Source organism: Spermophilus citellus (assembly GCF_964194105.1).
Source record: "Spermophilus citellus genome assembly, chromosome: 17".
NCBI classification, from domain to species: Eukaryota; Metazoa; Chordata; class Mammalia; order Rodentia; family Sciuridae; genus Spermophilus; species Spermophilus citellus.
In genome coordinates this window covers 10,077,937-10,098,805 of record NC_138199.1, presented here as the reverse complement: position 1 = coordinate 10,098,805, position 20,869 = coordinate 10,077,937, and the positions used below count along the sequence as shown (strand labels likewise).

The 20,869-nt window shown below is 40.4% G+C and overlaps 1 protein-coding gene across 2 annotated transcripts in view; it reads left to right on the top strand.

The window, feature by feature from the left end:
- The window catches only part of DNAH9 (dynein axonemal heavy chain 9), a gene marked incomplete at both ends in the record, with an annotated part of 338,928 nt that overhangs the window by 315,706 nt on the left and 2,353 nt on the right, over positions 1 to 20,869 (top strand). For both annotated transcript variants that reach the window (XM_081272229.1, XM_081272228.1), the window contains 3 exons: positions 238 to 408; positions 6,757 to 6,939; positions 15,067 to 15,456. In XM_081272229.1, coding sequence (XP_081128355.1) covers positions 238 to 408; positions 6,757 to 6,939; positions 15,067 to 15,456 — 744 coding nt within the window. The remainder of the gene's footprint in view (positions 1 to 237; positions 409 to 6,756; positions 6,940 to 15,066; positions 15,457 to 20,869) is intronic.

Below are 20,869 nucleotides of genomic sequence, written 5' to 3'. Positions count from 1 at the left end.
GGAAATGGAGATGGATAGCATTGTCTAAACTTCCCCCCAAAAGAAGGGGAGTGTAGTGAATGTGAAAGTTCTGTTCTGGGAAGCTGGTCTGGCATAAGAAAATAAGTGAAATCAAGGACGGACTGGGGAAGAGAATGTGCCCCCAAAGAGAATGTGCCCCTGCCGAGAAGGAGCTGCTGTAGGAGGTGGGAGGTGCATCTTGGTTGCTTTTTTAAGTGAGCTTGCCCTTGATTTCAGTACATTGATGCCGAGCTGCCCACAGAGTCACCCTACCTCTATGGCCTTCACCCAAATGCAGAGATCGGCTTCCTAACCCAGACTTCAGAAAAGCTCTTCCGCACGGTGCTGGAGCTGCAGCCTCGGGACAGCCAAGCAGGAGACGGAGCCGGTGCCACAAGAGAAGAAAAGGTGAGTGGTGGGGATTGCCTGAGATCAAACTAGGGAGCCCCAGGACTGTAGAGAGGCTACTCCTATTGGCCATGTAGGTGGTACAGAGCATGGATAATATACACAAGACACAGTACCACCAGCCTGAAGTGTTGGCCCTTTACCTCCAAGAGCTCCTCTCAGATTGGCCATGTCAAAACACTGACTCTCTAGTTAAATCATAGGAAGCCTTTGGGGTGGGCAGTGTACAGGTTTACAGAATATTGGTTTTTATTTGGTTTGTCTGCCAAAGTGAAGAAAGACCGGGTGATTTGGGAACCTTGAAAATTGACTCAGGATTCTTTGGCAAACCAAGGAACGATGGATGCTTCTAATGCTCCACCCTCGTTCTACCAACTAATGTCCATTCGGATAAATACTCCTTTTGATGAAAAGAACTTCTCTTTGAATAACTTCTAGCCAGAGTCTCTGAACACCAGTTAAGTGCTTCTACACGAGGACCTCCTGAAGTTTTAGGAAGGTGGAGGTGAATTATGGTGTAGAAAAGCAGACTTGGGTATGGGTTGAGGATAACTCAAGGCACTTTGGAGGCCCTGTTCCTGATGTGGGGATAGCAGAAGGCAGAAAAGAAAAAAGGCCACCACAGGGAAACTTCTCGGTGAAATTTTTCCAAGAGAGTACATTCGTCAACCCTCATCCACCCATGTCACTACTTGGATTCCTTTAATCAGAGATACTGTTGGGTTAGGGAAAGACTTTGGGGGGATCAAGGGTTAGGGAACCTGGATTTTCATTGCAGGGACTGATTTTTAAGAAAGTGAAATACCAAAGGATTTGCACTTTAATGGCATGGAATGCTGTCATCAGAATAGCAGTTCTCAATTTTTAAAATGCCTAAAATTGAGCTTGAAATTCTGACTGTTTAAGAGTTGAGATTGTAGTTAGGTGCTAGAACATTTGCCTAGCATGCACAAGGTTCTAGGTTAAATCCCCAGTGCAGAAGGAAGGAAGGAAGGAAGGAAGGGCGGGAGGGAGGGAGGAAAGAGAGAAAAAAAAATTCTGATTCTAAAATCTACAGTTAGGTGCAGGAATTAATTCTGATGTAGGTAAGCACATGAGAAATCTTTAAATCATACTGCTCTGCCTATTCTACTCTTCCATATGATATGATTTGAGAATAAAGGAAAGAATATAACCTTCCAGAGGGAAAAGTGTTCTTAGCTGTAAAAATGAAAGGTTGGAACTCAATAAGTATTAGACTTAGGATTCTTCAGGTCAGGTTCAAAGAAGCTTCTAACCTTTGTTGTTTCCTTACCCCTCCCCCAGATAACTCAAGGTATGATGGTGGTGGTGGTGGTGGTGGTGGTGATGGTGGTGGTGGTGGTGGTGGTGAATGTGTGTGATGTGTGCCAGAAATGATAGGAACTGTGATCAACTGCCACTTGTGACACTGTGTGGGAGAAGCATGCAGTCTACTGGGCACATGACCTGTTGTGCAATGCCCCTGTACTCAGCCATGGTACTGGTTTTCATATCACTCATATCTTCTTATGAGCTCTGTTCCTTCCCATCCATGTAACAGGCCAAAGGAAGGGCAAAGAGCCAAAGCTCAGAGACAGTGTTTTGTTGTTAGAGATCAAATGACCAGGAATTGCATACATTACATACACTTCCAAACCCTTAACCTAAATCTACTCCCAGTTAACATCTCTGTGAAAGGAAGCTGGCACAAGGCTAAGTTGTTGTGCTGATAGGAAAAAGAAAGAAAAGTAGGGGGGAGGTAGGGGAGTTCAGGAGAAGGCAACCAGCTGTCAGCTACTATCTCCAGCTCAATCTAGAATTGTCTCTCTAGGACACAGTGAGTTCAATTGATGACAGTACCTGAGACACTGCTTCCCTCCTGATGACTCTCTTGAGCAGACGGATGTGCTACTCGTCAGGAGGGGTCTGCTTGGACTGCCATAACAAAACACCACAGACCGGGTGGCTTAAAGAACAGACATTTATTTTCTAATTCATCTAGAGACTAGAAATCTAAAATCAAGGCATAGGTAGGTCTGACTTCTCTAGAGGCCTCTCTTCACCAGTAGACAGCCACTTCCTTGCTGTGTCCTCACATGAACTTTATGCTTAAGCCTTGGGTTTCTCTATTTTTGTGTCCATATTTCTTCTTCTTCTAGGATACCAGTGAGACTTGAGCTTACCTTAATGGCCTCATTTTAACTTAATCACCTCTTTAAATCCCCTATCTTCAAATACAGTCATGATCTGTGATACCGGGGATTAGGACTTCAACATGTAAATGAGGGGCGGGGCGGGGGCTGGGACAATACAGCCCATAGCACCAATTGGGTGTATGACTTTCTTTTCTTCCTCAGGGATGAGGTAGCCCTCCAATCCCTCCAATACTGGATTCCTTTAGGCTTAGCAACTAGCTAGTAATTGAGAGCAAAGTAAAGTAGGTTCTCTTCCCCCTTTTACTGAACTATATCTCAGATGGCTGAAATATTTTAATGTGAAACATAAAAACCTAAAAAGTACTGGAAACATCTCGGGAGAAAGCTTTTATGATCTTTCAAAGAGGAAGACACTTTGCAACTTAAAAAAAAAATACTCAGAAAAAGATTGGCAAATTTGATGGCTTGAAAACTTTAAAACATCTGCAGAGCAAAAATGATCATGAACAAAGTCAAAGCCAAACTATGAGAGCCTATTTACAGCACAGATATGGGGCATTAAGCAGATTTTTGTAATATATGAAATTCTTACTTATGGAAAAAGAACCCGAGAGAAGAAGGGAGGAAGAAGATGAGCATCAGCAAAGTTCGCATGACAAATACAAACAGCCAATAAAAATGGCAAAATATTCTCAGTGTCATTCATTTCTAGAAGAAGTAAAGTGAAATCTTATTTATCACCTAATCGTGAGGGTTTTAAATTATAATAATATTCAGTAGAGAGTGCATAAAAAAATAAGTACTCTTATCTCTGTTGATGGAAGTTTAATTTATAGTATAATTTGACAATAATTTATCCAAATTTAAAATGTTCATATTTTTATTCATGAGTCTATCGCTAAGAAATCATCCAGTGGAAACACTCAAAACTGCATGGGTTTTATGCAGTATTTATATTTATTTATTGCATAATTATTTATAGCATTAGAAATAGTAATCAAACCAAATATCTACCAGTAGGGAAATGACTTATAAATTTGGGGATGTTTAAATAGTACACACTGTTAAAAAGTCCATTTGTAATAACAAGGGATTGTGTCCAAGACTTTCTATAAGGTAGAAAAAGCCAGCTGAAAAGGTACATAATAGGATTCTATTAGTGGGAGGGAGAGAAAGAGGGAGAGAAAAGCAGGGAAGGGTGGAGGCAGAGAGAGAAAGAGAGAAGAGGCTCAGACATGATGGATGGATAGATGAATGGATAATTGATAAGTGAATGGTGGGTAGATGGATGGATAGATGAATGGATAATTGATAAGTGAATGGTGGGTAGATGGATGGATAGATGACTAGGAGATAGAGTTATGTACATTGAAAGATATCTGAAGGAATAAAAACAAACAAAAAAAACTCTTTTTCACAGTGTTGTCCCTTTGGGGGAAGGGTTAAGATTGTGGGGGGGGGCTGGGGATGTGGCTCAAGCGGTAGCACGCTCGCCTGGCATGTGTGCGGCCCGGGTTCGATCCTCAGCACCACATACAAACAAAGATGTTGTGTCCGCCGAGAACTGAAAAATAAATATTAAAATTCTCTCTCTCTCTCTCTCTCTCTCTCTCTCTCTCTCTCTCAAAAAAAAAAAAGATTGTGGGAGGGGTTTGCTTCTAATCTCATATGTATCTGCAATGTTTAGGTTTTTCTCGTATGTATCTATTACTTTTCTGAAAAGAAAAAAACAGCTGGACACAGTGGCACACACTTGTAATCCCAGTGACTCAGAGGCTGAGGCAGGAGGATCATAAATTTGAGACCAGCCTTGGCAACTTAGTGAGACCTTATCTCAAAATTAAAAATAAATAAAAAGGGCTGGAGATGTATCTCGGTGGTAGAGAATGCCTAGGTTCAATTACACACACAAACACACACACACACACTTAAAAAAAAAAAAAAAGCAAAACCATTTGCTCCTGGAAACCAAGAAGATTGGAGCCCACTCCTCCTATCTGAAGGGGTCTGGAGTTCCCTGAGCAAGTGAGTCCCATATTTGTCTGTAACCTGTTCACTTCCCTATCCACCCTCTCGCTTTCCTGGCCGCCTAACTTTTCACAGCCTGATCAGAGATGGGATGAAACTCTGTGTCCCCAGATTCAATGTATTTTGCAAAAATACCTCCTGTCTTTTTTCAACTCTGTGAATAAAATCCAAATGGCAGCTCACTGACAGAGGGTTGTTTCTTCAAATTCGACTCAAGACAGAAATATGATATACTGTTAGCCATTTATCTTCCACTCTGGCAGTCACTTTGTGGTACCATTAAAATTCCATTCCTGTCTTTGCTGTGACAGCACTAGACCCTTTCGTGACGGGGTGATGGGTTTTTAGTTTCTTTTTTCCCAACATCAGCTCCTTTCCTGGAGAATGTACTGTATGTTAACCACACAAGGCAAGGGGGAAATTAATCATTCTTTATATTTATATAGTTCTTTATAGCTTTCAGATGCTGCCACATCCATCAGCTTATTTGATTCGATCTTTGCATCAACCCTGGGAGTTGGGAAATCAGGGCTGATGGAGAGACTCTTAGAAATTTTTATGGATGAAGAACTTGAAGTCTAAGTGACTTGCATCTATGCCTATGAGTCATGCTTACGGGTGCTGTATCAACCCAGTCAGGGCTCTTTTGTTGTGAGGAACAGACACTGATCTAGCTGAATTAGGCAAGAAATGGTTCAGTATATCCAAAAAATTAACCTAAGAAAGAACAAAGACCATGATGGCTTTAAGGTCCCAGGGAGAAAGCAGAGTGCACAGGCCTTTCAAGGAACCTCCATCCTCCCTCCCACTGGATCCATGGATGCCGGGTTTCATATTTTTTTGCTCTTGGGAAAGATAATCTGACTGGCCTAATTTGAATCAGGAGAGGCTGGGCCCAGTGACTGTCTTCCAGAACAATGGGGAAGAGGTCATTTCTCAAAGGAAATAGGGACCTGCTCCTAGAAGAAGTGGACCAAGAAGATGAACTGATCAAAACAGCAGAGTCCACGGCAGGCATATGGAGTTTGGCTCTCTTGGGACTCCAGGAAGAGCTGGTGCTCACTCACATGCTCTCTCCCGCCCTCTCCCTACATCCCAATCTGCTGGCCATATGGCCTATTATGTCTGCACTTGTTTCCTTTTTCTTTCTTTGCTGACAGACCTCCCGGGCTTACTCATTTGCTCCAAAATGGCAGACTCAGCCTCCAAGTGCTTGCCCCCGAATAACCCACAATCTCTGCACCTCAATTCCAATTTTCCAGAAGACAGACCCTGGTTGTTCTAACTCCCTTGGTCTAATTAGCTGACAGTTTGTATGGGGAAAGAAACTGTGGGTAGAAGAGGTGGTTAACATGATAGATGATGGTGCCTCTTCAAGGAGAGAAACCACAGTATCACCAAACTGAAACAGAGAACGGAGTGTGTGTGTGTGTGTGTGTGTGTGTGTGTGTGTACGTGCATGTGTGACTCCCCAGTCTCTATGGGGATTTGATTCTAGGACCACCCCCCAAGGATGCCAAAGTCCACAATGTGCAAGTCCCTTATGTAAAATAGCATAGTGGGGCAGGTCATATCATCTATGCACATCCTCTTATATTCTCTATATCATCCCTAGATTACCTGTAAGACCTAAAATAATTTAAATGCTATGTAAATAATTATGATACTATATTGTTTGAAGAGTAATGACAAGGACAAATCTGTACATGGTCAGTACAAATGCAATTTACACACATACACAAACACACACACACACACACACACACACACACACACACACACACATTCATCACTGCTGCTCACATCACTTCAGCTTCACATGACCCACAAGGGCCATCCTAGGTCAAAGTCTACTTATAGCTTACTAGTTTTGTTCCCGTAGCTAACTGGGTCAGCTTCTGAGTTTTTCAATCCCAGTTTTTAAGAGAATCATCTGTGTTAGTTTTTTCAAGCTGGTCATACAAGTCACAGAGAGCTGGCAAGCTAAGCAGAGGTGCTCCTCAAACCCTGACCTAACTGACCTTTGCAAGCACACAAGAGCACAACCTGGAGGCGGAAGGCAGCAGGTGATGGGTGATTGACCTCTCTGGCGCCATATTGCAGGAAAATGGAGTCCTGGAAAATCAGAGTACCCTTCTTAATCGTGTTTTCTGCCATGGGGCAGGTCAAGATCCTTCTAGAAGAAATACTGGAACGGGTGACAGATGAGTTTAACATCCCAGAACTGATGGCCAAAGTGGAGGAGCGCACTCCCTACATTGTAGTTGCCTTCCAGGAGTGTGAGCAGATGAACCTCCTCACCAGAGAGATTCAGCGCTCACTGAGGGAGCTGGACCTTGGCTTAAAGGTGAGTGAGATCTACAGGGGGAGAGGCATGGCTAGAAAACACATCTTTCCCCACAGGAAAAAAAAAAAAAGCAACATGAGAGAACCTAGGAACCAGAAGGTATTTGTTCCAGAGCAACCTAAATGCCCAAAAGATGTTAGTCCAGAAACCAAAATCTGACCATGAAGTTGTCTGGAAGAACAAGATACTGCCCACACTCTGACATTTCTCTTGAGCAAAGAAAGTCTACTATCTTCTAGAAATGACTTAGGCAAGTTTACTTTATTCACTGCGAGGTGATGTCAAGTATCTAGCCTGGAGCCTGTTGTGACTGTTCACCTGGATGACAGGTAAATGGGAGATCTTGCCACCTCTGAGGAACTGAGGAAGGTGAGTGTGGTCCATTTACACTGGCATGTTTATTAAAAGAATTGTAATCTGGGTCTGGGACAGTAGCTCAATGGCAGATCACTTGCCTATCATGTATGAGGTCCTGGATTCAACCCCCCAGTGTCATAAAAAATAGTAACCGTAATCCCAAACAGAGGGAAAGTAAGAACCTAGTTTTGTAGCTGATGATGAAAACTCACACGAGCCCTGGAGGTCTGGGTGTGGAACTGCTGGTGGCTTCGTGTCTGGCTCTTGGAGTTATGGCCCCATGTGTGTAGAAAGAACAGTTGTCAGCTTTTCACATATAGACATATAAAAATTAGGAAACAAACTACAAAATCTAGATTACTAGGGTTTTTTTTTTAAAGAAACCTTTTAATTTTCTCTTCCCCCCAATATGGATGTAGAAAAATGAGAAGAAAGATGAGAAAAGAATGGGATGTTGAAGACCCACAGAGTTTGCCAGTGTTTCCAAATCCTGTACCAGCTAATAATCAAATGAAATACAAAATGCTACTTAACAATCTCAAATGTAAATAAGGATTTTGCCTGTCATGCGTCTCCGTTACTGTGGTAAGCAGGTATATATTAGCAATTATCTTCAGAAGTTTTGCTTCAATCTTAGCTTATTGAATCGATGCAATTGGATGCAGCCTATTTAGCCATTTAACTTTCAATTCATTCACATGCATTTTTCTTCTGTGAGCCTTTGCTGTGACTCTGTGTCATGAATCACAGATCATGGCTGGGCAAAGATGGAGGGGCAGGGGGTGGAGTCCAGTTCAAGCTATGTTGACAGAGGAGCTCTCCAAGCAAGTCTCAGGAGACTGAAAGTGGAGCCTCACCTTCCAGAAGGACAGTCTTGGGGAAACAATCAAATGGATTATAATACGTGGCAGAATTAATTAAATGTCACATAGAGAGAAGCCAGAGAAGAAAGGAGAACAGGTGTGTGAGATAAGGAAAGGCCCCCATAGAAGTGGTAAGGAGGAGGCTTTGGAAGAAGGATAAGTTAAGACAGGTGACAAGAGAAGGAGGCTTCAGAGGCGCAAAGCAGAGGAGCCCAGAATCTATTCTTAAAGGCTAATGGCTCACTTCTGTGGCTTGCATTCCCTTTCACTTGGGGAGTGATATCTTAGATGGAGACACGGACAGGATTGGGCAACTATTTTTCATTATTCAAATGTTTGATGGCATCAGACTATTTCTAGGCTTTAGTGATTAATTTCCTCTGCTGATCAACAACAACAAAAAAATGCTTCTAAATAAGTAAAGATGTTCAAAGATGTTCAGACATGAAGTCTGACTTGCTGATGCTGGAATCTGTTCTGGTCTTCACTCCCACACTCTGCGTTGACTTAATAGTTCAGGTCTGGAAGGGAGGGTTGCCTTGCTTGCTTTGGCTCTTTAATCATCACCTACTAAGCTGCCCTGGTCCATGTGCCTTTGGTCATCTGGCACTCTCCCACAAACCCAAGATGCACCACTGCTGTCAAACTTAGTTTGCAAGCCAGACAGAAAGTGTTGGGACCCTTACCATTTCTATTTCCTTCCAATCTCCTCACGTCCCCGTGTCTTATACAAATTAAAGCATGTTGCCAAGAACATATTCCGAGGGGATAGTGGTTCACCCCTGTAATCCCAGAGACCCAGGAAGCTGAGGCAGGAGAACCACAAGTTCAATACCAGCCTCAGTAATTTAGTGAGACCCTAACTCAAATTTTAAAATAAAATAAAAAGGACTGGGGATCTGGGGATGTAGCTCAGTGGTAAAGTACCCTGGGGTTCAATCCCCGGTACCAAATAAATACATAAATAAATAACCATCTACAATTTCATCTCCCTACGGAAGACAGAATTGAAGGCAGCTAACCCTTAGGACAAGGTGTAGCATGGAGACCCTCAAGGAGGGAGCTGTTCTGGGCATTGCTGTCCTGTCCCTGGTTTCTGTAGACTGAATGCTACTGCATGGCTGTAAGCCCAGGGCATCACCTGCTTGAGATGCCCAGAGGAACCCTTTCCAAATGGAGGTTTCCTACCCCTCACCCCTAGAAACTTGAATCCTTAGGTTTGGACTGTAGCCTATGAATCAGAACTTCTAACAAGCTCCCTGGCTTAAAGGAGTGAAAGTCTACAGGAAAAATAAGGTTTGGGGTTCTTTTTTTTCTGTATTATACCAAAGAAATATCATGAAAGCATTTATTTTTAGGGATGAATAAGTAGTTAAGGTCGAAGCTAGACAGTCTTCATCATAGCCAGGAAAAGGTGCCAGGGACCCTGTAGTTCTCCCAGTTTCCCTTGCCTCATGAAAATAAAGGAAGAATGTCACAGCACCCTGAATGTAGCATCTTCTTCAAAGTCCAGCATTTTAAGTTTTCTTTCTGTGGCCTCAACCCATGAGCAGGTAATGCGGATGTTAATTGGTATTACCTAGATCCAGACCAGAAGAGTTTAGGAAACTTATGATTGAGTGTATGCAAGCAGGTTTCTTTACTGTAGTGTAGTCTGAGCCTTTAAGATGGGTCCATATATTCAGGGTTTGGCCACAGAATCTTCCTGTCCCACCCACCCTTGCCTCCACAGATCTGTTAACATTTCGGGAAACTAATTTCTTTTTCTGAGACACCTTTCAGGATGTAATGGCCTAGGGTTTGTGGGCATATTCCTCTCCTCCACAGGAGAGGAGCCTGATATATTTAATGATCTGGGGTTTGGGGTGGGGTTCTCTCTTGCTTTTTCTCAACTACTTCTTTACTTCTGCTCAAGATCATGAAAACTCCTGAGTTCAGAAACCTAACTTTAAGGTGGATGATTTCTTCTTTTTCTAAATCATTTCTGCATCCCCATTAAACTGGGGAAACCAAAGAGACAGTACATTCTTGAAGTTTCCACCACTTGCACATTCAATTAGTAAGTGCAAAATCACTGTCGGAATAAATTATAATCTTATTAAAAGCAGATGTGAGAAATTTTTAAGAAAGCAAAGTCACACATTTTATGTTCCTTTGCAATCAAAATGAGTTTAGATTTCTGAAGGGTGTTAAAAATTAAGTGTTGTATTACATTTTTTTTAAATTAGATCTTATTTTTTAGAGCAATTTTAAGTTCCCAGCAAAATTGAGCAGAAGATACAGAGATTTCTCATGTGCCCCTCCCCCTTCCTGATACATTCACTGCAATGGAGGAACTACATTACCACATTGTTATCAGTCATGATCCATAGTTCAATTAGGATTCACTCTTGGTGTACTTTCTATGGATTTGTACAAATAAATAATGACATATATCATATGTATCAAACCACCATCATAGTATCAAACAGGGTATTTTCACTGTCCTAAAAGCCCTCTGCATTACATGCATTTTAATCTTTTCTAAGCACATAATTTCTTCTTGCAACAAAACACAAGAGTTTACATGGCTTCTCTGAGTCATGGTAACACAGACTCAGTGTCAATTTAGCCCCCGGAGATAATCAAAAACAAAGGACTTCTCTGTATAAGCACATGACTGGCAGCTGGCAGTGTCCAGGGACCCATTTGACGTCTGTGTTTGTCCCACTTTGGCAGAGTTGTCAAAGACTGGGCCATTTTCTTTATATCCCTTCCAGTGCTGCTAGCAGTCTAGGACCTGACACACTGTGAGTCCTGTTGGGTCATGTTATAGAACAACTCCAGGGTGAGGTCCTTTATTCCCCCTCAACTCACATGACAGATGACATACATACAACATACTTCCATAGATGCGCTTCAATCTAATAATACCCAAAATGATTTTGTAGAAAAGCAAACTTGATAGCATTATTTATATTGCTGTATTGTTTGTAAAAATATTTCATAACCATGGACATATACTGGCTACTGAAAACTTTTAAAGGAAAAAATCAATATGGCCTATATTTTATTAACTCCTTTGTACTTTGTTTTTTGTAATAAATCATGACTTTTGTATATATATTTTCACCAGATTGTCAAGCAAACAGTGATATTATACGTACAAAAACATTTTTATTAAACACAGGCCTGGCAAAAACATACATAATACAGTTCACATGACCAATAGAAACAGTCTTTCTGTCGGAGAAAGAGTTATCCTGTAAAGCTTCTGAACAGTCTGTGTTAATAAGGTCATATGTGGCTAGAGCAAAAAAATGTAGCTAATGGGACTTGGGAACAAAAATTTTAATTTTACAATTTAATTCATTTGCATTTAAATAGCCAGATGTGGCTAGTGACTGTCATATCAGACATGGTAGACCTGAAACATTTTTATTTGGGCACTGCAGTGTATGGCCAAGAACAGTGGGTAAGGATTTGCCTTGTATCAGGTGGTTTTCCCATAAAGAACAGCCCCCCATCTGGCTTCTAAAAGGGAACTTTCATCCTCTTTCCTAAAATGGCTGTAGCTCTTAAAGGTCTTTGTGTGTGTACATGCATGTGCTGTGTATGTGTGGTGCTGGGGATGGAACCCAGGGTTTTGAACATGCCTGACAAGCACTCTGTCACTGAGCTACATCCCCACCCATTCAAGGTCATTTTTTAAGTCCACCACAGTTACTTCCCCCACTAAATTCTCCTGGTTCTCTTCCCCAAGGTTGTCTTAGCATGGGCTGCTGTAATAAAATAACAAAGTTTGCTTTATATTAGGACTATGTGGTACTGGTGAAGAGAGAGATCATCAAATAAAGGAGTTATGGGCTTGGGGTGTAACTCAGTGGTAGAGCACATGCCTAGCCCTGTATGATGACCTGGGTTCAATCCCCAGCAATGTTAATAAAACAGGAAGGAGGAGTGGGGAAAGAAGGAAGAAGAGGAGGAAGATAAGAAGAGAAGAACAAAATGGAAGAGAGGAAAAAAAAGCAGAGGGAACACGTCCCAATAAATTTTATGAGAACAGAATTAAGTTGATCTCAAAATCAAAGACATTGTGAGAAAGGAAAATAATAGATCGATATTCCTCATAGACACAAATTAGCCAAATGTTAATAATTCAAATCACACAATATAAGAAAAGGATCATACAGTGTGACCAAATGGGATTATCCCAGGAATGCAAGTTTGGTTTTAACATTAAAAAGAAATCAGTCCAAGAAGTTCACCCTATTAATGTACTATATGAAAAAATATGTGATCATCTTTATACATGCAGAAAAGGCATTTGACAAAATTTAACATCCAGTTGTTAAATATCAGAAAAACAGATAAAAGAGGTCATTTCGTCAACTTGAAGAACACCTAAGAAATTTTTGTATTTAATGGTTAAAGTCCATTAAATGTGTCCCTCTAAGTCTGGGAACAAAGCAAAGATGTCCACCCTCATTACTTTTGTTCACCATTGTAATGAAGGTCCTCAAGTAGTGGGAGGATAGGAGTTTCATGCAACAAAAGGTATGACAATCATAATCGTTGATTTTTTTTTTCTTTGCACTAAATTTAATCTTTAAACTTCATGTTATTTTATTAAATAATTGGATATTTGAAGGAAAACTTAAATTCATATATAAATTATAACAACAAATTATCATATAACTCCAGACAAGAGAAAGACCATATTATCTCAGAATTCTCAGAAGTCCTGTGTGGGTTCAAGTACACAAGTAATAAATAACATCCTCTTTTCAGATATAGAGATTCCACATAGTAAGAACAATATTTTTCTATTTTAACCTAACAGTATTCATTTCAGTAGATCCTTCAGGAAATCTACCAGAAGAAACCTGTTCACCTAATTTGAATGTAGTTAAAAGTAATAACTTTGGTGGCAGATGTGGTACCCTTGTACTTCCTGTTGAGCCTTGATGTGGCCTCAGACTCCTTCACTGCTCTGGTCAGTTACTCCAATAAATCTGAGTAGGCACAAGGGGGAAACCTATTTTCTATCACTGTTAATAGAGTCCTTTTACTTGAAAGGTAACATATCTGTGATTCAGGCTGTATTCACTCATTTAGACTGACCCATCTAGCACTGATCTGATTAAGGATGTCTGTCTTTCCTTTAAAATGTTAAGATATTTATACTTTAAAAGAGTTCAGCCATTAGAATCTACAGTGTAGAAAGAGTATGTGTAAACCGTGAGCAATGGCACACACCTGTAATCCCAGCCACTCAGGAAGCTGAGTCAGGATGATCAAAAGCTTGAAGCCAGCCTGAGCAACTTAGAAAGCTCCTCTCTCAAAACAAAGGAAGGTCCAGGGATGTAGCTCAATGCTACAGCACTTGCCTAGCATGCACAAGGCTATGGATGCCATCACCAGGAACACAAAATTTTTAAAAACATGTATATATGTGTGTGATAACTATCTATGTGAAGTTCATAAAGAATCTATTAGTTTAATCTACATTCTGTTAATCAGGAGTCTGTGGATATCATTCAGGTCACTGAATTGCATTCATCATGAGGTAGGTGCACTTAACATTTTTTAACAGTTCCAAAAGTTAAGGCAAAGATTCGGACCCAGAATTCTACAGGGCAAGTCACAAGCAAGTGCAAAGGCAAGTCCAGACCCCAAGGGAGACGGTTTGCTCACAGGCTGGCACTCTGCACTTACAGAGTGAGCCAGACCCTGCAGGGTACCCTTATAATTCACAGCAACCTGAACCACTGCATTAGAAATGGGGGCCTTCAGGATGAAGAAGAAGGGAGGAGGGGAGAGTGTGGGGAAGTACTGGGGAGCAAAATCTAGCAAATTATGCTATGTGCATGTACAAATATACCACAATTAAGCCCACTTATATAGGATGATAATGCACTAATTAAAATTATAGCAATGATGATGGGAGATCAGTAGAGAAGAACAAGTTGATCTGGGGCAGAGAAGAGGAGAAGAAAGGGGAAGGTATTGGGGAAGAAGACAGCAAATTTGGTTATGTGCATGTACGAATATAGCATAATGAGTCCCACTATTATGTATAACTATAATGCACCAATAAAAAAATTAAAAACAATAGAAAGGAAAAGAAAAAAAGAGATGGGGTCTTCAAGAAATTGCCACAATCTTGACAGAACCAAAATTGCAAAGTTTAATTTAAAGATGGTTTTTGATGTAAACCCTTCTTTACAAATTCCATCTAGCAGTTGAAAGAGGATCCCCTTAAAGTTGACTGTATATATCCATCACCCTGATCTATTAGAGGAAATAGGTCTTTGTAGGCTTTGGCTTCTGTATTTCTTTATTTGTGGGGGGCAGGGCAGATACTGGGGATTGAACTCAGGGACCCAGGGGCACTTGACCACTGAGCCACATCTCCAGCCCTATTTTGTATTTTATTTAGAGACAGGGTCTCACTGAGTTGCTTAGCATCTCACTTTTGCTGATGCTGGCTTTGAACTTGAGATCCTCCTGCCTCAGCTTCCCCAGCCGCTGGGATCACAAGCGTGTGCCACTGCATCTGTTGGCTTCTGTGTTTCTAAGCTGCAAGCAGAAGCCTGGAGGGCTGCAGGAGAGTCAAGCTTTGGAGTAAGGTTGTAGCAGATATCATTCACAGATGGTTTAAGGTCCACAGTGGGAAGAGGTTGTGTTTTCCAAAACACTATCAGCAGACAGTTGAGACTAACATTGCTGGAGCAGGGAATGTTTTTAAGGACCACACTGTGTGACACAGACTTTGCAAAGAATACTGAACAGGACAGTCCTTGTGGCATCCACCACTGGTGACACCTCCCATTGCCTGGGTGGGGGAGCCAGAGGAATCTGAGGCAGATTGTTTCCAAGGACCTCCTGTCCCCTTACTCTTCCCCCTCTCACTCTCTCACTTCAGGGGGAGCTGACCATGACCGGCGACATGGAAAACTTACAGAACGCCCTGTACCTAGATATGGTGCCAGAGCCCTGGGCCAGGCGAGCCTACCCTTCCACAGCAGGCCTGTCAGCCTGGTTTCTAGATCTCCTCAACAGAATCAAGGAGCTGGAGACGTGGACAGGTGACTTTGCAATGCCCTCCACTGTGTGGCTGACAGGCTTCTTCAATCCCCAGTCCTTCCTGACTGCCATCATGCAGTCCATGGCTCGTAAGAACGAGTGGCCACTGGACCAGATGGCCCTGCAGTGTGATGTGACAAAGAAAAACAGAGAGGAGTTCCGGAGTCCTCCTCGGGAAGGGGCCTACATTCACGGCCTCTTCATGGAAGGTGCCCGCTGGGACACACAGGTAAGGCCTGGGACGAGCCAAGGAGTATTCTCTGGTGGGTTGATTAAATAAATTTTGCCTCCCATAAAGTCTGACTACTAAAGGAGATGCCCCTGAATCTTCCTACCTAGATAACCTTTCTTTCTTGAAGGTCATTTTTACTCAGTCAAGGGCAGTGGAGAGAACATAGACTTTGCAGATGGAGTAGAACAGAGCGGCTGAAAGCGAGCACTCTGAGCCAGACTGGCTCACTCTGAAAATCATCACCACCATTTAGTAACTCTGTGATCTTGAGTGTCGTTTTACCTCGTAAGATCTCAGTGTACTCAACTTCTAAATGGGAAAGTAGAGACACTGAAAATCGAAGAAGGTACTATGTAAGATTCTTGAAAGACGCCTGGCACATTGACTGTGCTGAAAAGTGCTAGGGACAGGCATCTCTGCTGCCATGTGATCTCGGGATATTCTTTAACCTCTCTGGTCCCACCTTCCCCATCTATGAGCTCTAGATAGGCAGGAATTCCTTCTGCCTTTTATATTGTTCTATATCAGCAAAAAAAGAGCCCATAGATGTCATCTAAAGTGAATTTAAAAAAAAAATCTTCTCTGAAAGCTAATAAAAATTAGCCACGTCACCATAGATTGGAGATGTTTAGTCACAGTTAAGAAACTGGCAAACAGGCACAGATGGCTGAAGTAACCAAATGAGCAAAGGATAACTCTAAAGCAAGTTTACACTTGGTATACACATGATCTAGAAAGTCTACCTAGTGCCGTATCCCACTCAGTGGATGACACTAAACTATTCCCAGAAGACAATACTAATCTAACCATGCAAAACTGTTAAAAGATCTTGAATATCACAGGAAGTTCTATGAATATGCATATGAAAATGTATAGGGTTCGATGGTGTCCCCCCCAAAATTCACATCACCCAGAAGAAAAATGAAACCTTATTTATTTAGAAATAGGGTCTTTGCAGATGTAAGATGAAACCATACTGGATAACCACAGACCCTAAGTCCAATGACTGGACCCTTCAAGAAGTCCTTGGGGAGAGATTAAAGAAAATGCCTTATGAATACAGCAGCAGAGGTGAGTGTGATGTGGGTGCCAAAGAATGCCAAGGATTACCAGCAGCCACCAGATAATAGAAGTTTCTCCCTCAGAGCCTCCAGACGGACCACCCTGTCTACTCCTTAAGACTTCCAGCCTCCCTCCCAAACTGTGAGAAAGCAAGTTTGTTTATTTTAAGCCACCAAAGCTCATACGGCAATTTGTTAGACCAGTCCTAGGAAAACAATGAGAGAGCCAACAGAAAGGACAGTAAAGTCAAACAATGTTCAAACAGCCCACATTTTAAGAGGGTTTCTCTCTCCATCTGAACCTTTGTAGAAGTCTGTCCATTGAGATCTCATACAGATTTTACTAGGTGCACGGTGGCCCAGGGCACTGAGCTAGGATCCCCAAGAACACCAAAATGAGACAAGTACAAAAAGGGAAACAGGAAAGAAGCCCAGAAGGAAGGGCAGTAACACTCTGGAAGAGTAAAAAGTATGTCAATTCTAATCACTAACCTCTCATTTTTTCATACCTTATGGCAAATTATAATTTTCCAAAAATCAACATCTGTCCCCCATTAACTCTTATTTTCAAGTGTTCTATCCCAGAAAGATGTCAGCAAAAAATGAAAGTCAGTTTTGGGATATAGCTCAGTGTACAGCAAGCCCTTGTCTAGCAAGTGTCAGGCCCTGGGTTTTATCCTCACTACCATACATACAGAAAAAAAATGGAAGAGTCAGGAAGTCTCCAAAAATTTTCCCTTCCATAAAACAGTACTAGCAAAAAAAAAAAAATAGAATGAACTTTTATCAAAACTGGAAACTAATCAAAGGCTTTCAGCAATCCAAAGAGTTATTCAAGAAAAAATGGCTAAATGCCAGTGAGAAACTTTGTAGCCATTTCTTTTCTTTGGGGTGTGTGTGTGTGTGTGTGTGTGTGTGTGTGTGTGTGTCTGTGTCGTGAGTGTGTGTGTGTGGTGAGTGTGTATGTGTGTGTGTGTGTGTGTCTGTCTGTGTCGGGGGTACTACCAGGGCCTCAAACAAGCTAGGCAAATGCTCTGTTGCTGAGCAACATCCCCAGCCCTTTTTATTTTGAGATAGAGACCCAAAAAGTTCCCAACCAGGCCTCAAACTTAGAATCCCCCTGCCTCAGCTTCCCAAGTAACTGGGGTTATAGGCCTGTGCCACTGTGCATGACAGCAGAAGAGAAAATCATCTCATTGCTTACCATTCTCATCTCTCATTCTCATCAGTGAGAATAATAACTGACTTCTCATCAGAAACCATGAGTCCCAGAGGCAGGAGGATTACATAGACAAAAAGCTAAAAGAAAAGATAGTCTATACACAGCAAAACAAAAATGAAGAAATAAGACATTTCCAGGATGGAGAAGAGAGAAATAGGAATTTGTCACTAGCAGACCATCCTTCCAAGAAATACTAGAGGGAAATAAGAGTACAGGGAGGGAATGGGGGAGAGAGGAGGGAAGGGAAAGGGAAACTGGGGACTGAATTAGAAAAATTTATATTCCATGATTTTATAATTATATCAAAATGAATCCTAATGTTCTGTATAACTGAAAAAGAACCAATTAATAAAAGGAAAAAATAAATACTAAAGGAAATCCTTCAAGTTGAAACAAAAGAACACTAGACAGTAACTCAAGTCTACCTGAAGAAAAAAGTATAAGTGTATGGATGCACTTTTAATTTATAACCTTTATTTTTCTCCTGAGTTAAAGGACAACTGTATAAGGCAATAGTTATAAATCTGTGTTGATAGGCATAAAATACATATATAAATAAATATGTGATTTGAATGATGAAAATAACCCAGAGGGAGGGAATGAAGCAAGGATTTATATACTATTGAAATTAAGTTGGAATTAATTTGAGGTATACTATTATATGTTGAATGTTTATTATAATCCCCAAGGCAACCACTGTGAAATAATTTTATAGTGAATTAGAAGATATCTATGAACATGAAAGAAGACTAATGTAAGAATTGAGGAATAAAAGCAAATACCAAAGTAGCAGACTTAAGTCCTATTTGATCAGTAATTACATTAAATATAAATGGACTAATTTATAATGAAAAGGCAGAATGAAATTTGTTCTTTTTAGTTACACATGACAGTAGAATTCCTTTTGGCCTATCATACATACATGGAGTTTAACTTCCCATTCTTGTGGTTGTACATGATGTGGAATTACACTGGTAGGATATTCATATATGAACATACCACATTGTGCTTTATATGTACCACATTTTCTTTATTTGTGGAAGAGCACCTAGGTTAATTCCATAGCTTAGCTATTGTGAATTGAGCTGCTATAAACATTGATGTAGTTGCATCACTATACTATGCTGATTTTAAGTCCTTTGGCCAAGAAAGGGGATAACTGTGTCAAATGGTGTTTCCATTCCAAGTTCTCTGAGGAATCTCCATACTGCTTTCAAGGGTAATTGCACCAATTTGCAGTCCCACCAGTAATGTAGGAGTGTGCCTTTTTCCCCACATCCTCACCAACATTGTTACTTGTATTCTTGATAATTGCCATTCTGACTAGAGAAAATGAAATCTCAGTATAGTTTTAATTTGCATTTCTGTAATTGCTAGTGATGTTGAACAATTTTTTCATATATTTTCATATATTCATATTTCTTCTTTTGTGAAGTATCTGTTCATTCAGGTCCTTTGCCCACTTATTGATTGGGTTATTTGGGGTTTTGTTTTGTTTTGTTTTGTTTGGTATTAACTTTTATGAGTTCTTTATGTATCCCAGAGATTAATGTTCTGAGGTGCAGGTAGTAAAGATTTTCTCCCATTCTGTAGGCTCTCTTTTTATGTTCTTGATTGTTTCCTTTGCTGTAAAGAAACTTTTTAATTTGATAAAAATCCCATTTATTGATTCTTGATTTTACTTGTGCTTTAGGAGTCTTGTTGAGGAATCCAGTTCCTAAGCCGACATGATAGAGATTTGGACCTACTTTTTCTTCTAGTAGGTACAGGGTCTCTGGTCTAATGCCTAAGTCCTTGATCCACTTTGAGTTGAATTTTGTGCAGGGTGAGAGATAGAGGTCTAATTTCATTTTATTACACATGGATTTCCAGTTTTCCCAGCACCATTTGTTGAAGAGGCTATCTTTTCTCCAATGTATGTTTATGGTGCCTTTGTCTATGTGAGATAACTGTATTTATGAAGGTTTGTATGTATGTCTTCTATTCTGTATCATGGGTCTTCATGTCTGTTTTGGTACCAATATGCTGTTTTTCTTACTATAACTGTAGTATAATTTAAGATCTAGTATTGTGATGCCTCCTACTTCACTTTTCTTGCTGAGGACTGCTTTGGCTATTCTGGACCTCTTATTTTTCCAAATGAATTTCATGACTACTTTTTCTATTTCTGTGAATAACATCATTGGAACCTTAATAGGAATTGCATAAAATCTTTATAATGCTTTTGGTAGTATGGCCATCTTGACAATATTAATTCTGCCTATCCAAGAACACAGGGGATCTTTTTCCATCTTCTAAGGTCTTTTTCAATTCTTTCTTTAGTGTTCTGTAGTTTTAATTGTAGAGGTCTTTCACCTCTTTTGTTAGATTGATTCCCAAATATTTTATTTTCTTTTAGGATAATGTGAATGGGATAGTTTTCCTAATTTCTTTTTTAATTTTTATTCATCGCTGATATAGGAACACAATTGATTTATGGGTGTTAATTTTATATCCTGCAACTTTGTTGAATTCATTTGTGAGTTCTAGGAGTTTTCTGGTATAGCTTTTTGGGTCTTCTAAATAAATAATCATGTTGTCAACAAATAGGGATATTTTGAGTTCCTCTTTTCCTATTTGTATCCCTTTCTTTCTCTAATTGTTCTGGCTAGAGTTTCCAGGACTATGTTGAATAGAAGTTGCAAAAGGGCATCCTTGTCTTGTTCCAGTTTTAAGAGGGAATGCTTTCAATTTTTCTCCATTTAGAATGATAGTGACCTTGGGCTTAGCATATACAGCTTTTACAATATTGAGATATGTTCCTAGTTTTTCTTGTTTTTTGAACGTGAGTGAATTGTTGTAGTTTATCAAATGCTTTTTCTGCATCTATTGAGATAATCATGTGATTCTTGTCTTTAAGTCTACTGATGTGATTAATGTTTATTTATTTCCATATGTTGAACCAAACTTTCATCCCTGAGATGAACCCCCCTTGATCATGGTGCACTATCTTTTAAGTATGTTTTTGTGGGCAATTTGCCAGTATCTTATTAAGAATTTTTGCATCTATGTTCATCAGGGATATTGGTCTCAATTTTTTTCCTTGATGTGTCTTTGTCTGGTTTTGGTATCAGGGTGATACTAGATA